The sequence below is a fragment of the Hesperophylax consimilis genome, unplaced genomic scaffold (genome assembly GCF_061612785.1).
Source record: "Hesperophylax consimilis isolate HC1 unplaced genomic scaffold, BYU_Hcon_1.0 scaffold_34, whole genome shotgun sequence".
NCBI lineage: Eukaryota > Metazoa > Arthropoda > Insecta > Trichoptera > Limnephilidae > Hesperophylax > Hesperophylax consimilis.
This window is the reverse complement of record NW_028301264.1, coordinates 1,782,823-1,797,560: the sequence shown is the minus strand read 5'-3', so window position 1 is coordinate 1,797,560 and position 14,738 is coordinate 1,782,823. Positions and strand designations below refer to the sequence as shown.

General features: G+C 42.5%; 2 protein-coding genes across 3 annotated transcripts in view; one reads left to right on the top strand and one right to left on the bottom strand.

Annotated features, from left to right (window-relative positions):
- LOC149409174 (proto-oncogene tyrosine-protein kinase ROS-like) overlaps positions 1–14,738 on the bottom strand; it is a 264,442-nt gene that overhangs the window by 218,769 nt on the left and 30,935 nt on the right. The window contains exon 5 of the mRNA XM_089650093.1: positions 13,700–13,942. Within this exon, the coding sequence (XP_089506219.1) occupies positions 13,700–13,942 (243 nt within the window). The remainder of the gene's footprint in view (positions 1–13,699; positions 13,943–14,738) is intronic.
- On the top strand, positions 3,595–8,070 carry LOC149409175 (uncharacterized). Of its 2 annotated transcripts, XM_089650110.1 has the most exons (3): positions 3,595–4,752; positions 6,373–7,649; positions 7,902–8,070. In XM_089650110.1, exons 1-2 carry the CDS (start codon positions 3,603–3,605, stop codon positions 7,644–7,646), a joined length of 2,424 nt encoding a protein of 807 aa, XP_089506236.1. In that variant the 5' UTR covers positions 3,595–3,602; the 3' UTR covers positions 7,647–7,649; positions 7,902–8,070. The 2 variants fall into 2 exon arrangements, with proteins under 2 accessions (XP_089506236.1, XP_089506235.1); XM_089650109.1 differs by having other exon boundaries at positions 6,373–8,070.

Here is a 14,738-nt window from a genome sequence, read left to right as displayed (position 1 = left end):
CGCCGAACCATCGGGCGAAAATGAATTTAATAATTCAAGTGCAACCCTGGCCGCAACAGCGATTCCGAGCGTTTCTACCGTTTTGTTAGGAACTGTACAACTTGAGGTCCGAAATCAATATAATGATTATATACCTATCCGCGCCGTCGTAGATTGTGGGAGTCAAGTCTCTCTGATTACGGAAAGATGTGCCCAGCTCTTGGGTTTGTCAATTAAAAAACATCGTATTTCACTGAACGGTTTAGGAAATTCTAGTATAAATTCTTGTCATGGAAAAACAAAATGTTTTATAAAACCTCGAAATAAAAAAGGGCCTATTCTTCAATGTCAAACTGTCGTGATTACAGAAATCACTTCTAATCATCCGTCATATGATTTACCATCGAGTGGAACGTCACAATTTAAAAATTTAAAATTGGCTGATGAATCATATTACATGTCGGGCAAAATAGACCTTTTGTTAGGAGCTGACGTATACTTGGATATATTTAATAGTGGCCATGAAATAATTCACGGCTCTCCATGTGCTGTAAACAGTGTATGTATTCGGTTACATCATAATGGGGAAGATGGAAAACTCGTCATTTCAAACGCCTTCGTCTTTATTTGTTGAAACAAATTCGTTAAGCAATACTCTTAGAAAATTTTGGGAAATTGAAGAAACACCTTCAATTGTGACGAGTAATCCGGGCGACGAATTAGCCGAAACAATGTACGCTTCGAATCACTATCGAGAATGTGATGGTAGATATGTTGTACCATTATTAACAAAATCAGAAATTATGCCTTCTCAAAATTCCTTAAAACTTGCGGAATCGCGATTGAACAAACTAGAAATTCGTTTTAAAAGGGATCCCATGTTAGCAATTAATTACGGAAATTTTATACAAGAATATGAGGGTCTGGGACACATGACACGGGTACCTCGGAATTTAGATGCATTCTATTTACCTCATCATTGTGTTTTGAATCCTGACAGTAAAACTACAAAACTACGTGTGGTTTTTGATGGGTCGGCAAAAACCCAACCAAATAACTTATCTCTAAATGACTTATTATTGAACGGTCCAAAATTGCAAACTGAAATTCCACGTATGATTTTAAATTTTCGTTTTCATAAGTATGTATTTACAGCTGATATTTGTAAGATGTATAGGCAAATATTAATTATTCCATCTCAGCGTAAATTCCAAAATATTTTGTGGAGAGAATCTCAGAATGAACCGGTTATTGATTTCGAGTTACAAACTGTAACGTACGGGTTGTCTAGTTCACCATTCTTGGCCATTCGTACCCTTCGCCAGCTAGCACAAGATGAAGGATCAAATTATCCTGACGCTGCCAAGGTTCTATGCGATGATTTTTATGTAGATGATTTGGTAACAGGGACAGAAACGATTAGCACAGCCCTCAGACTAAAACAAGATATCATTGGATTGTTAAATCTTGGGAAATTAGAACTTAGTAAATGGCAATCTAATACACCGTCACTTTTGGATCACGTTTCGCAAGAGCACCAGCAAGATGGTCATTCTTTTGATAACGCCGGAACTGATCAAATTGTTAAAATATTAGGCATTCAGTGGAGTCCAACGACTGATAATTTTACCTACAAGGTCGATCTACCTTCAAATAAGATATGCACAAAAAGAACAATTTTATCAACGGTAGCTCGTTTATTCGACCCACTTGGGATCATCACCCCAGTGACATTTTTCGCAAAATGTCTATTACAGGAACTATGGAAGTTAGGTGTCGATTGGGACGATCGTGATGTTCCACCACATATTCATAATACGTGGAGTAAATTTGTAAGTCAACTTTCATTACTTCGAACATTGAATATTCCTAGATATTACAACACGGTGATGACAAGTCGTCTTTTCCTCGTAGGGTTCTGTGACGCTTCACAATTGGGTTATTCTGCAGTGGTATATTTATTAGAGCGTAATAGCAATACCACTCACATCTTAATGGGAAAATCGAAGGTCGCTCCTTTGAAAACCCTGTCAATTCCACGACTAGAATTATGTGGGGCGGTTAATAATAATAATAATAATAATAATTGGATAATTTGTATAGCGCCGTTTTTGTGAAAAATCACCTCAAGGGCGCTGTACAATTTATTTCCTAGGATCTACATTTGTTATTTAGACCAACTGTTCCAGCACGAGGTTCGTCATCCGTTCAGGCATGTGTCTGCCGCCAATATAGCGCTGAAATGTGTCTGCTGCCAATAAAGAGCGCTGACACAACATCCTCTCATAGACAACAAACCTTGGCAGCACCGCTGTGACGCTCGACGAAGACAGAAGATGGAGACTCTGCTGCAAGAGTCCTAGGTAGCGAAGGAACTGTACCAGCTGCTGCAGGGAGAGAGACTACCCCGTCCACCAACTGTGCCAGCACGAGGCTCGTCATCCGTTCAGGCATGTGTCCGCCGCTAATATAGCGCTGACATGTGTCTGCTGCCAATAAAGAGCGCCGACACAACATCCTCACATAGATAACAGACCTTGGCAGCACCGCTGTGCAAAATCACCCCATCCTAGTTTACCTTAGTCTCTACAGTCACCTCCCAGCCTTTCATGCCACCTAGTGCATCCTCTCGACCCTTTCAGACTCCTTCCTGGCTCCAATACATTCTTTCTATTGTCGTGATCCGACGATTTCACACCTCTGTCTCAGACCCTTAGGGCTCGCTTATCGCAGGCTATCATAAGCAAAATCTTGAACCAAAGTCAAAGTGAAATTTATATGTGTCATCTGTAACAAAATACATAAACAAAAACAGAAAATAAAAACAAAAACTTTAAACAAAATATGGCTTATCTGTCCTCGAGGCAGACATCCTCGGTTGAAAAGGTCCCGTAAATCCCGACACCACTTGACACTTGAGTCAGGTATAAAATCTTCGACTGCATTGCGAAATCTTTGTTCTAGCTTCACTTTCAAAATTTAATCGGTTTAAAATGCTATAATAATTGCAAATTCCGGCTAAACGGTAGAAGTTACGCGCATTTCGTGAAATAAGAAGGTAAGCACTATATAAAACACGGATGCTGAACAATTTTCAGCGATCTCTTAACAAGGGAAACCTTCTGAAAGGATTAAACAAACCGGAGCGGTTAAGACACGTCCGCAACTAAGCGCAACAGGTTCTTCTCACGAAACTTGTAAAGTATATTATGTAGCATAGGCTTTATTTAAAACCTATAAAGTGAGATAAACATTACCATTTTGCAGCCAAATCGACGTTTCTTACCAAGTTCGTGTGTAATTCTTAGTTTAAATCTCCCGCCAATGTCACCTGCTAGTTCCTAATGCATCCTTCAGGCGGCGCCAGTAGTGGGGACGCCATCAATGATGCTATAATTTCGTGTTTCATTAGCATTTATTTTGCGAAGGTCAAACACGTTTGGTTTGTTTACAAACATCAAATACCTTAAAATAACCTGTTTTTCAGTATTTGCGCAAAATTTACATTTTTTTTTCGAGGTTATTAACAGTGTGACTGTTCGAAATCCGTAAAATTGCGATTTATTAGAGTTTCGTGTGTTTTTGTTTAGTGTTTTTTGTGGTTTCTTTGTGTTTTCTTGATTATGTCGGATTCCGAACGTTCCGAGAGCGGGGAAGCCGAATTTTCGAGGGCGGAAGTCATGAAGGTGATCCACACGGACACGCGGGGCAAGCGTTCAAGGGTCTGCGCGGAAGACAAGGCCAAGAGGCAGAGGGTTTGTGAATTAGCTCCCGCCGACCCTCGAATTGACCTGTTAACACAGCAGATGTCCCAGATGCAGGAAATGTTGCGTCTGCTGCTAGAGAAGCGTTCGGAGGCTCCCGTCCGTGGCGCCTTGGATGACGATGACGATGACGAGGACAGCATCTCCCTGGACACCCCTGCGTCGCTTCGGGAGGAATTGGCAGGAGATTTGGGAATGGGACTCATCCATCCGAATAAGCCGTCTCGCGACTTGGATCTCGGGGAGTGGACAACTGACCTAAAGCAGCCGAAGATACCATCGGCCGACCCAGGGAGGGTGAGAAAAGTGGAGCTCCTTCAGCATCTGGGGACGGCCAACTGGAACAATGTCCGCTACCTCGAGATCCAGAAGTCGTATGCCGCAACCCCTCTCTTCTCAATGTTGGCATTAAACCCTGAATTGAAGCGCCTAGGTCAGGAGGAATCGGCCAGTACGTCAACGGACTCCTTCTGCGGCTCCCTGACCAATGCTCTTTCCCTGCAGGCTGATCTCCTGAAGGCCTCCTTGCAGGAGCTGGTCAACTGGAGTGCAGAACCGGGCACGAAGCTGAGCACTTCCACTCTTTTCGAGAAGGTGCAGTCTCTCTTCGCGGCGGGGTCTGAGTCCCAGAAGGTGTCCAAAGACATCATGCAGATGGTCTGCGGAAAACGGGCTAGCCACATTGAGTATCGACGAGAGGGGGCATTGCGAGGCATCAGCGACGGATACGTCCGAGATGCCTTACGGAAGATTCCGCCCACATCGGAATATCTCTTTGACCCGAACCTCCTGTCGGCCCAGCTGGATAAGTTGGGGGGAGTGAAGAAGTGCCTCGCTCCTCAGCCTAGCACGTCGCGACCAGCTCCTCCCGTTAAACCTGTGACTGTGCAGAACTCGCAGCCCTTTCGTCCTAGAGTACAGCAGGGGAGAACCATCGCGAGAAGGGAGCACCCTGAGAGTCGAGGTCCAGAACCAGCCCGTAGGGCCGCTAAAGCTTTCCCTCCCCGAGGTAGGTTCCGGCCCAAGGAAAGAGCAGGGAAGCCAGACCGTAAGAGGTTTTAACAGCGGGCCCTCTTTTCAAGGGGGTCAGTTGCGCTCATTCGCAGGTAGGTGGAGGAACCTTGGTGCCCCTACTATCATCCTTAAGATGTTAGATGGCTACCGAATTCCATTTTCATCAAAACCTCCACTAAATAATAATATTGATTTATTTAACTCCCCTTTCGCCACTAAGACTTCTGTGGCAATGACAGAACAAATAGAAAAACTCAAAGCCCTTAAGGTTTTAGAGTCGGCACCTGCCACTCCCTCATTTATTTCTAACATGTTTCTGGTCCCCAAATCAGATGGCTCAAAGAGGCCGGTCTTTAACTTAAAGTATTTAAACAATTTTCTGACTGTCAGTAAATTTCGTCTGGTAAACGTTTATCGAGTTCCTACTTTTCTACAACCGAATGACTGGATGGTTAAAGTGGACCTCACACATGCTTACTTTCATGTACCTGTGAGTGAGCAGCATAGATGTTTCCTTAGACTTATCTATAGGAATGAACTCTTGCAGATGACATCCCTCCCCTTTGGCTTGGCCACCGCACCCAAGGCATTTGTAACCTTCACTAACTGGGTAGCGCAGGAACTGCGGAAGAGAGGGATGAGAATTCTAGTGTATCTGGATGATTTTTTATTAGTAAACCAATGCCTGCCTACTTTAAAACACCAGTCTATTGAAATGGTGGAGTTTTTGCAAGGCTTGGGATGGCATATACAATTTGATAAGTCAATATTAGAACCATCACAACAAGTTCAATTTCTTGGTATCAGCTGGAATACTCTAACTAATGAAAAGTCTCTCCCTCAGAACAAGGTTTCAGCCCTATCTTATTTGTTAAAGGGTTTTATTCAGACGGGTAGGTGGTCACTAGATAAGGGGCGCAGCCTCTTGGGCTCTTTAAACTTTGCTAGTTTTGCAGTTCCAAGAGGCAGGCTCAACAGCCGGCACATACAGAAAGGGTGCTTAGGACTCAGACACTACCACCCTTGGGAGTCATCACCAATTCCGGCAGCTACCGCTCGGGAATTGAGATGGTGGGTTCGATCGCTCACCCTGACGTCACCTATACATCTGCCGCTGTTTGAGCATTACTTGACAACCGATGCCTCTGATCAGGGTTGGGGTGCCCAGCTGGACGAAAAGCTTCTCAGCGGTGTGTGGGCTGATGACCAGCTGAATCTTCACTCCAATGTAAAGGAGATGCTCGCCGTGTTGGCTGCCTTGTCTCCTCACGCGCTTGAGCTATCTGGCTCGGGTCTTCTGATCCAGTCGGATAACAGGTCTGTCGTATCTTATCTCCGCAAGGAGGGTGGTACCAGGTCAACTCAACTCCTGAGCTGTACTCGACTAGTGCTAGATGTTTTGGATAAACACTGTGTCTCCATGACAGCACAATACTTACCCGGTCGTTTCAATGAAGTAGCGGACTGTCTATCTCGTCATCGTGCTGTACCCGAATGGCACTTGCTACCCTCTTTCACAGAGGTAGCATTCAGAAAATGGGGACGACCCGAGATAGACCTATTTGGCTCTAGGACAGCGCATGTGGTTCAAAGGTATGTTTCTCTTGATTTTCAGGACGACAAGGCAGACTACCACAATGCTTGGAGCAGGGACTGGGACTATCAGCTGGCTTGGATCTTCCCTCCCCCGTGCCTCATGCCGAGGGTTCTTTGCCACCTGAACAGGGCAAGGGGATTATACCTGGTAGTGGCTCCTCGTTGGGAAAGGGCATTTTGGAGAGCGGATCTGAAGTGTCGGGCCTTGGGTCCACCTCTTACGGTTCACAATCTAGGAGAAGCACTGATAGACACCAGGACCAACAACCCCCCTCCTCAAGTAGAGTCCTTCACTCTGGAGATTTGGCTTTGTGGGGGTGGGACAAAAACCTAACAAGATGGTCAAGTCAGCAGAAGGAACTTCTTAGATCCGGGTGGAGAAGTTCCACCCTTCGCACTTATGCTCCGGCATGGCGGAGGTGGCAGCGCTGGGCGTCAGAGAATCAGCTCGATGCCACGCGTCCCAAAGCTGAAGACTTAGCCAGGTTCCTAGCCGATCTACACATCAGAGAAAAGCTATCGCTGAGTACCATTTTAGTTCACAAGTCAGTGGTGTGTACCTTAGGCTCTCCCGAAGACAATAGAGAGCTGAGCTCCAATCCGATAGTGAAGAAGATATTAAAAGGGATATCTTTAGCTAGATTAAGGCCTTCAAAACCCCCCATTTGGGACCCGAGGATTGTATCATCATGGCTGGAGAAGAATTTGCCTCAACATATTACTCTCTTTGAAGCATCAAGGAGAGCAGCCACCATCCTGCTTTTGGCATCAGGGCGCCGAGTCCACGATCTCACATTGCTCCATTGCACAGCTGAAAGATTGTCAGTGGACAGTGAAGGCATCTCCATTTGGCCAGTGTTTGGTGGCAAGACAGATTCGGCAGACTGGCAACAATCAGGGTGGAGACTGGCTCGCTCGGAGTCTAGGAACATAGACCCTGTCTATTGGACGGAAAAGGTCATAGAACTGTCAAAGGAACGGAGAGCGCAGGCGATACTACCTAGCCTATTTATTACAACTTGTGGGACAGTGAAAGCGGCCTCCAGGGCAGTAATTGCAGGTTGGATTAGGACAGTCCTCAGGGATGCTGGTGTAGAGGATCCACCTGGCAGCATCCGTTCAGCAGTGGCATCTCTGAACTGGCTGCAGAATTATAAGCTGGACGATATACTGTCACGTGGTAACTGGAGAAGTCCCAATACCTTTGCCAGGTTCTATAGAAGGGAAATTGCAGAATCGGCTGGCCGAGTCAACACCGACCCATCTGTTGCTGACCTTTTTCAACCTCTGTAACTGGTTAGCTGATTTCTGGAAATCTTGCCCCTATTTTCTTTTTAGCAAATAAATTTAAATATTATATTTGATTCACATTAGCATAATGTCACCAGGCGATAACAAACAATATCTCACTTTATAGGTTTTAAATAAAGCCTATGCTACATAATGAAAAAGTTTTACCTTACAATAAAACTTATATTATGTACTTAGCTTTATTTAAAACCTAGGCAAGGGCTGCCTGATGAGATCTAATGAAACACGAAATTATAGCATCATTGATGGCGTCCCCACTACTGGCGCCGCCTGAAGGATGCATTAGGAACTAGCAGGTGACATTGGCGGGAGATTTAAACTAAGAATTACACACGAACTTGGTAAGAAACGTCGATTTGGCTGCAAAATGGTAATGTTTATCTCACTTTATAGGTTTTAAATAAAGCTAAGTACATAATATAAGTTTTATTGTAAGGTAAAACTTTTTCATTATGTCATCTGTAAAGTTTGCCGAACAAATAGAAAACGTTTTTCTATTTACAGATTCGACTATTGTACTAGCGTGGCTAAAAACGCCGCCATATTTATTGAAAACATTTGTCGCTAATAGGGTTGTACAAATACTGGAAAATACACCAAATGCTATTTGGAAGCATGTTGTCTCGGAGGAAAATTGTGCCGATTCTGGTTCAAGAGGGCTTTTCCCAGCAGACATTATATCACACCCTTTGTGGTTTACGGGACCAAAATGGCTTCACCAACCAATAGCACTCTGGCCTTGTTCAGCTGTGTACAATCAATCTGACGGAGAAATACCAGAACTCAAAACATGCAACCTTAAAACGTTTGTATCATCTCAAATAGTACCTAATTCGATTATTAGTAAATATTCTTCATTTTATAAATTGCAACACGTCGTCGCTTGGATAATGCGTTTCGTAAATAATTGTCAGAAACGTCCTGGTAGTGGAAATTCAAACTCGACTTATCTAAGTTCTCGCGAATTAAATGATTCGCTTATGAAAATCATACGCATTGAACAGGAAACGTATTTTTCTGTTGATATACGTAATATGCGAAATGGCAGTCCATCTTCAACGCAAATTCAAAACTTGAAACCGTTTCTTGATAGCCACGGTATTATCAGGGTGGGCGGTCGACTCAAGTATTCAAATTTGTCATATGAAAGTAAATTTCCGATCTTACTTCCGAAAATCTGTCATTTAGCTTATTTAATTATAGATTATTATCATAAACAATATCTTCATGTTGGGCCACGAAGCCTTCAATTCACTATTCAGCGTAAATTTTGGATAGTGGCTGCACGGAACAAAATTCGCTCACAACTGTCGAAATGCATTGTCTGCTATAAAATGAAATCTTCGGTGCTACCTCCCCTAATGGGTGATTTACCTCCCTCTCGAGGGCAACAAAGCCGTGCTTTTTCTCGAGTTGGTGTAGATTTTGGAGGACCTTTCACCTTGAAAGATCACAAACGTAGGGGAGCAAAAACGTCAAAGGGTTATTTATGTCTATTTGTATGTATGGCGACGAAAGCAGTTCATTTAGAGATCGTGTCTGATTTATCTTCTGAAGCATTTATTGCAGCCCTTAGCCGGTTTACAGATCGTCGAGGGTTATGTTCTGAAATCATAAGCGATAACGGAACCAATTTCGTCGGTGCAAATCGGTACCTACTCGGTATAAATAAATTCTTGGCATCACAGCGTGATGTTATATCTAATCATCTAATTCAGAGCGGCATTATTTTGTCTTTTAACCCTCCAGCAAGTCCTCATTTCGGAGGCTTATTTGAGGCAGGGATAAAATCTGTAAAATACCATTTAAAACGGGTGATAGGTGAGACCGTTCTAACTTATGAAGAATTTGCGACAGTTCTCACTAGAATTGAGGCCATCCTCAACTCCCGCCCTTTGTGTTCAATGAGCTCAGACCCCGAGGATGTGAATGGACTCACCCCGGGCCACTTTTTAATGGGTGGATTCCTACTAGGTTTGCCTGAATATGACTTTCTTGACACCACGTCTAATCGTTTAAGTAGGTGGCAACATCTCCAAAAGATGTCGCAACATTTCTGGAAACGTTGGCATTTAGAATATTTAAATACGCTTCAACAACGATCAAAGTGGTGCAAAATCAATCCAAACATTAAATTAGGTCAATTAGTGTTAATAAAGGACGATCGTCTTCCACCGATGAAGTGGGTATTAGGACGAATTATCCACGTTCATCCCGGTAAGGATGGAATAGTTAGGGTAGCTACTGTTAAAACTCAATCTGGTTCGTTGGTTCGACCAGTGATAAAGCTTTGCCCGTTACCGGAAGAATAAAATTATTATTAGTGATTAATCTTAAGATATACATCTAAAATAAAAATACGTTTTCATTTTCCATAGTTTTGTTGTTTTATTTTTATTTTTTTTACCATTGGGATCTATATATATTTTTTTTGTTGTTGTTTAGATGTCTATACTCTAATTTTCGTTTTGTTTCTTACTCAGATTCTAGACCAAAGGAGTTATTAGCAATTTTAAATATTTTTCAAAACCAAAATTTTTGTTATGGTCCAGGAACCATTATTCGAAAAGTTATACTTAATTTAGTAAAAGTTATTTTTTTTTAATTGTTTTCTGCGAGGCATTACGGATACAACTTGAATGAACAATTTACCTATGTATATATTTAAATGTACCTTTTATTAAATTTTGTATCATAATTATTAATTCGTTCAAATTAGGTGGGCGGAAATGTTGGCACCTAGCATCGTGCTACTTACCTTTATATCCTTTCTAAAATTATTGTGGCCTATCGACCTCTACTCTCCTCTCCTCTCCTATGCCGACTTTAGTTGATTAAAAATATTCGTCCTGTCAACATCGTTTGATTACGGAGCCCACTTTATCGACCGTGTCGAAATCAAAGCCATCGTGAGCTCGCGCATGGTGAAAATTGTGAATTGTTGTGAACCAGCGCAAAGAAGAAAGAATACCGTGGAAGAATAGAAAAGGGTGAGTCGGCATTCCGAACTTTTTCCAATCCTATGATTCCGCGTTGCGACGGTGCGTTTCCGTCCCCAACAGTTGGTTTGGAGTTTATGTACTTTATGGTAAGGTTTGGTTCACCATTCTCTTGACGGAACAATAACTGCTTTCTAAGCTCCACCAATTGATTCCTTTGGAGGATGGTTAAGTCATTACTTGCTTTGATTCCGTCTTTAAATTTGGTGCTATTACGTAGGAGAGTTCTCGGTGCGATATTGTTTGTAAATTCCAATTTAATTGGACGATTTTTGTTGGCAATTTTCTTGGCACCCAGTCGGAATACTTTGACGTTGATTAGATCTAATGACGGGTCGATAGCTTTTATAGCCGAAGAAACTTTGTCTCTATCTTCCGTAATGATGACTGCCTTTTCATCAGACAAGCTCTCGGGAACGTTATATAATATGACGTTGTTAGATCTGATGGCCCTATCTTCCATTTCGGTGACAATATCACCCATATTAATGTCAATCGGGTTGGTCCTGCTGAGTTGCGTATTATTTTTCATTGAATTTAATTCTCCTTGCATTACTCCAAAATCGACTACCAATTCTGCAATCGTAGCCATAAGTTCGGTTGTTTTTGGTATTATTTTTACGATATTTTCCTTAGAGAATTTATTGCTAGGCTCATGAACGATTGAGATCAATCCACTGATTATCGCATTTACTTTGGTAATGTACTGCGAAGCTTTATCACTCAGAGCCATTGTTATTTTTTTATTTTTTTTTTTTAAACAGTTGTGAACCCCTGGATTTTTGGTAGGGCGTGTAAGTACTACCGCTGGCGGCGCGGGCGGTGTAAGTGCAGGCGCGGGGGGCTTATAACAACTGTCACTTGATTACACTAATCCTTGTTTTATACACTTTTAATGCACTATATACTTTTCTGACAATTAGTAAACTTTAAGCCAGTGTTAATTTAATATAATTAGGTGAAACACTTTGAATTTAATACTTTTTATGACTGCTTTAGATGATTTTGTTAGGATTAAAATAATGCGTGTGCACTCTCCGTATTGTTGTTGTTTTTTTTTACTTATGCTCCGGCATGGCGGAGGTGGCAGCGCCTGGCGTCAGAGAATCAGCTCGATGCCACGCGTCCCAAAGCTGAAGACTTAGCCAGGTTCCTAGCCGATCTCCACATCAGAGAAAAGCTATCGCTGAGTACCATTTTAGTTCACAAGTCAGTGGTGTGTACCTTAGGCTCTCCCGAAGACAATAGAGAGCTGAGCTCCAATCCGATAGTGAAGAAGATATTAAAAGGGATATCTTTAGCTAGACTAAGGCCGTCAAAACCCCCCATTTGGGACCCGAGGATTGTATCATCATGGCTGGAGAAGAATTTGCCTCAACATATTACTCTCTTTGAAGCATCAAGGAGAGCAGCCACCATCCTGCTTTTGGCATCAGGGCGCCGAGTCCACGATCTCACATTGCTCCATTGCACAGCTGAAAGATTGTCAGTGGACAGTGAAGGCATCTCCATTTGGCCAGTGTTTGGTGGCAAGACAGATTCGGCAGACTGGCAACAATCAGGGTGGAGACTGGCTCGCTCGGAGTCTAGGAACATAGACCCTGTCTATTGGACGGAAAAGGTCATAGAACTGTCAAAGGAACGGAGAGCGCAGGCGATACTACCTAGCCTATTTATTACAACTTGTGGGACAGTGAAAGCGGCTTCCAGGGCAGTAATTGCAGGTTGGATTAGGACAGTCCTCAGGGATGCTGGTGTAGAGGATCCACCTGGCAGCATCCGTTCAGCAGTGGCATCTCTGAACTGGCTGCAGAATTATAAGCTGGACGATATACTGTCACGTGGTAACTGGAGAAATCCCAATATCTTTGCCAGGTTCTATAGAAGGGAAATTGCAGAATCGGCTGGCCGAGTCAACACCGACCCATCTGTCGCTGACCTTTTTCAACCTCTGTAACTGGTTAGCTGATTTTTGGAAATCTTGCCCCTATTTTCTTTTTAGCAAATAAATTTAAATATTATATTTGATTCACATTAGCATAATGTCACCAGGCGATAACAAACAATATCTCACTTTATAGGTTTTAAATAAAGCCTATGCTACATAATGAAAAAGTTTTACCTTACAATAAAACTTATATTATGTACTTAGCTTTATTTAAAACCTAGGCAAGGGCTGCCTGATGAGATCTAATGGAGCATGAAATTATATCGTCACTGGTGGCGTCCCACTACTGGCGCCGCCTCAAGGATGCATTTGGAACTAGCAGGTGACATTGGCGGGAGATTTAAACTAAGAATTACACACGAAATTGGTAAGAAACGTCGATTTGGCTGCAAAATGGTAATGTTTATCTCACTTTATAGGTTTTAAATAAAGCTAAGTACATAATATAAGTTTTATTGTAAGGTAAAACTTTTTCATTATTACTGAAACATGATCCCTTGCAACTTTAACCCAGTGTGAGAGGGGATAAATATCTCCCCAGCTCACCTAACATATAACACATCCCACCCAATAGTAGAAAGTCCGCTCATTAAATTCTGAACCTGTTAATTATTATTATGTGAACACCGCACAAGGGTTGAGGGAGAGTTGGGATAATTGGGGATAGGGGGTGGGCGAGGGGATTTAGGTGGAAGAGGTGCAGGGGGAGGGCGGGGGATTTAAATATTATTTTATTTCTTTTTCTTATTTACCCCACGAGAGACTCAACTACCTGGATCTGCAGTAATGCATGCATTTGTATGACGTGTTTGACGCTTAGCATATTTTTACAAAAAAAATGCAGAACTGAAATGGGAGACAATGCCACAAGAAAAAAAAAGGAAAGTTAGTGCATAACTGGGAGATCCAGAAGGAAATAGGCCATCAGGAAAATACCGTAAAAGAGATATTGCGATGATTTATGCAGATGCAGAGGGAATAGAAACATTAGAAGGACAGGAATGAGGCCTAAACCCAGTAATGGATAAAGCAAGGTTAAGAAGACATTTTACAACATTTGCACTCTATAGAATAAAAAAATTATGTACCTTCAATGTGGTGTATCCGTTTCTCTCCATCTCTGCAATCCTCAAGACGTATGACAGGATGGGCCCGTTTGGAAAAGAGCCCGGCTCCCAAGAGAGGGATATCCTGTGCGAGTCCAGAGCGTTGACCCTCAGCTCAATGGGGGCAGAGGTTGGTGAGCCCGAGGGTAGGGTGCTAATGATGACGCTGGGCGCAGAGACGATGGGGTCGCTGTGCCTCGGTGACAGAAGGACAGCTACTCGGAACTGGGAAATTAAGTTTATTCCATAAGTAACAGATACAGTACAAAACGCCTCTTTGGGTAAAAGGTTGAGGTATTCATTGCAGGAAGTTTTTCGATAAGCAAGGCCCTTCTTCCACAGGGATACGCAAGTATCCAATACTCGACGATTCAAGGAATTACGACAATCTTGGTGACTACTGCCATACATCTGCGTGAAGGTTCGTACACACGCATACTTTGGTTTCCACTCACATTGTCAAGACATTAAACATGGCGTCACTTGGGTCAAACATTTTGTAATAATTTGTGTGCTTTAAATCAATGCTAGGAACAAAACAGTCAACAAAGAATGGCAGGATAGAAAGATGACAGCTACCAACTGTTTGGTTGTGAGTGAGTTTATGAAAACAATCAATTGTTAACGTTTTGAGAATTCAGCAAAGATTGGTGAAGACGCAGGTTTCATTATTTGGACTGCACAACAAATTGTTTGCGACGTGAGTACACAACATTACAGTATCGGATACTTGCATATCCCCGTGGAAGGAGTGAATAAGGGCCTTACTTATCCAAAAACTTCTTCACCTTAACTTTTTAACTAAATTAATGGAAAACGTCCCAGATAATATAAGCATAAGAAGCTATAATAATATAAGCTCTATACCAGCGATGAGCAACCTGCGACCCGCGTGCCTTTTCGTACAGCCCACTAGTCTAAATAAGATAAAAACTTAAGTCTTTTCGAATTTTGTTGAGATCTATGGTTTGGTGCATTCTAAAGGAACATGTTTTATAAAATACGAAATGTTTTCTTGTCT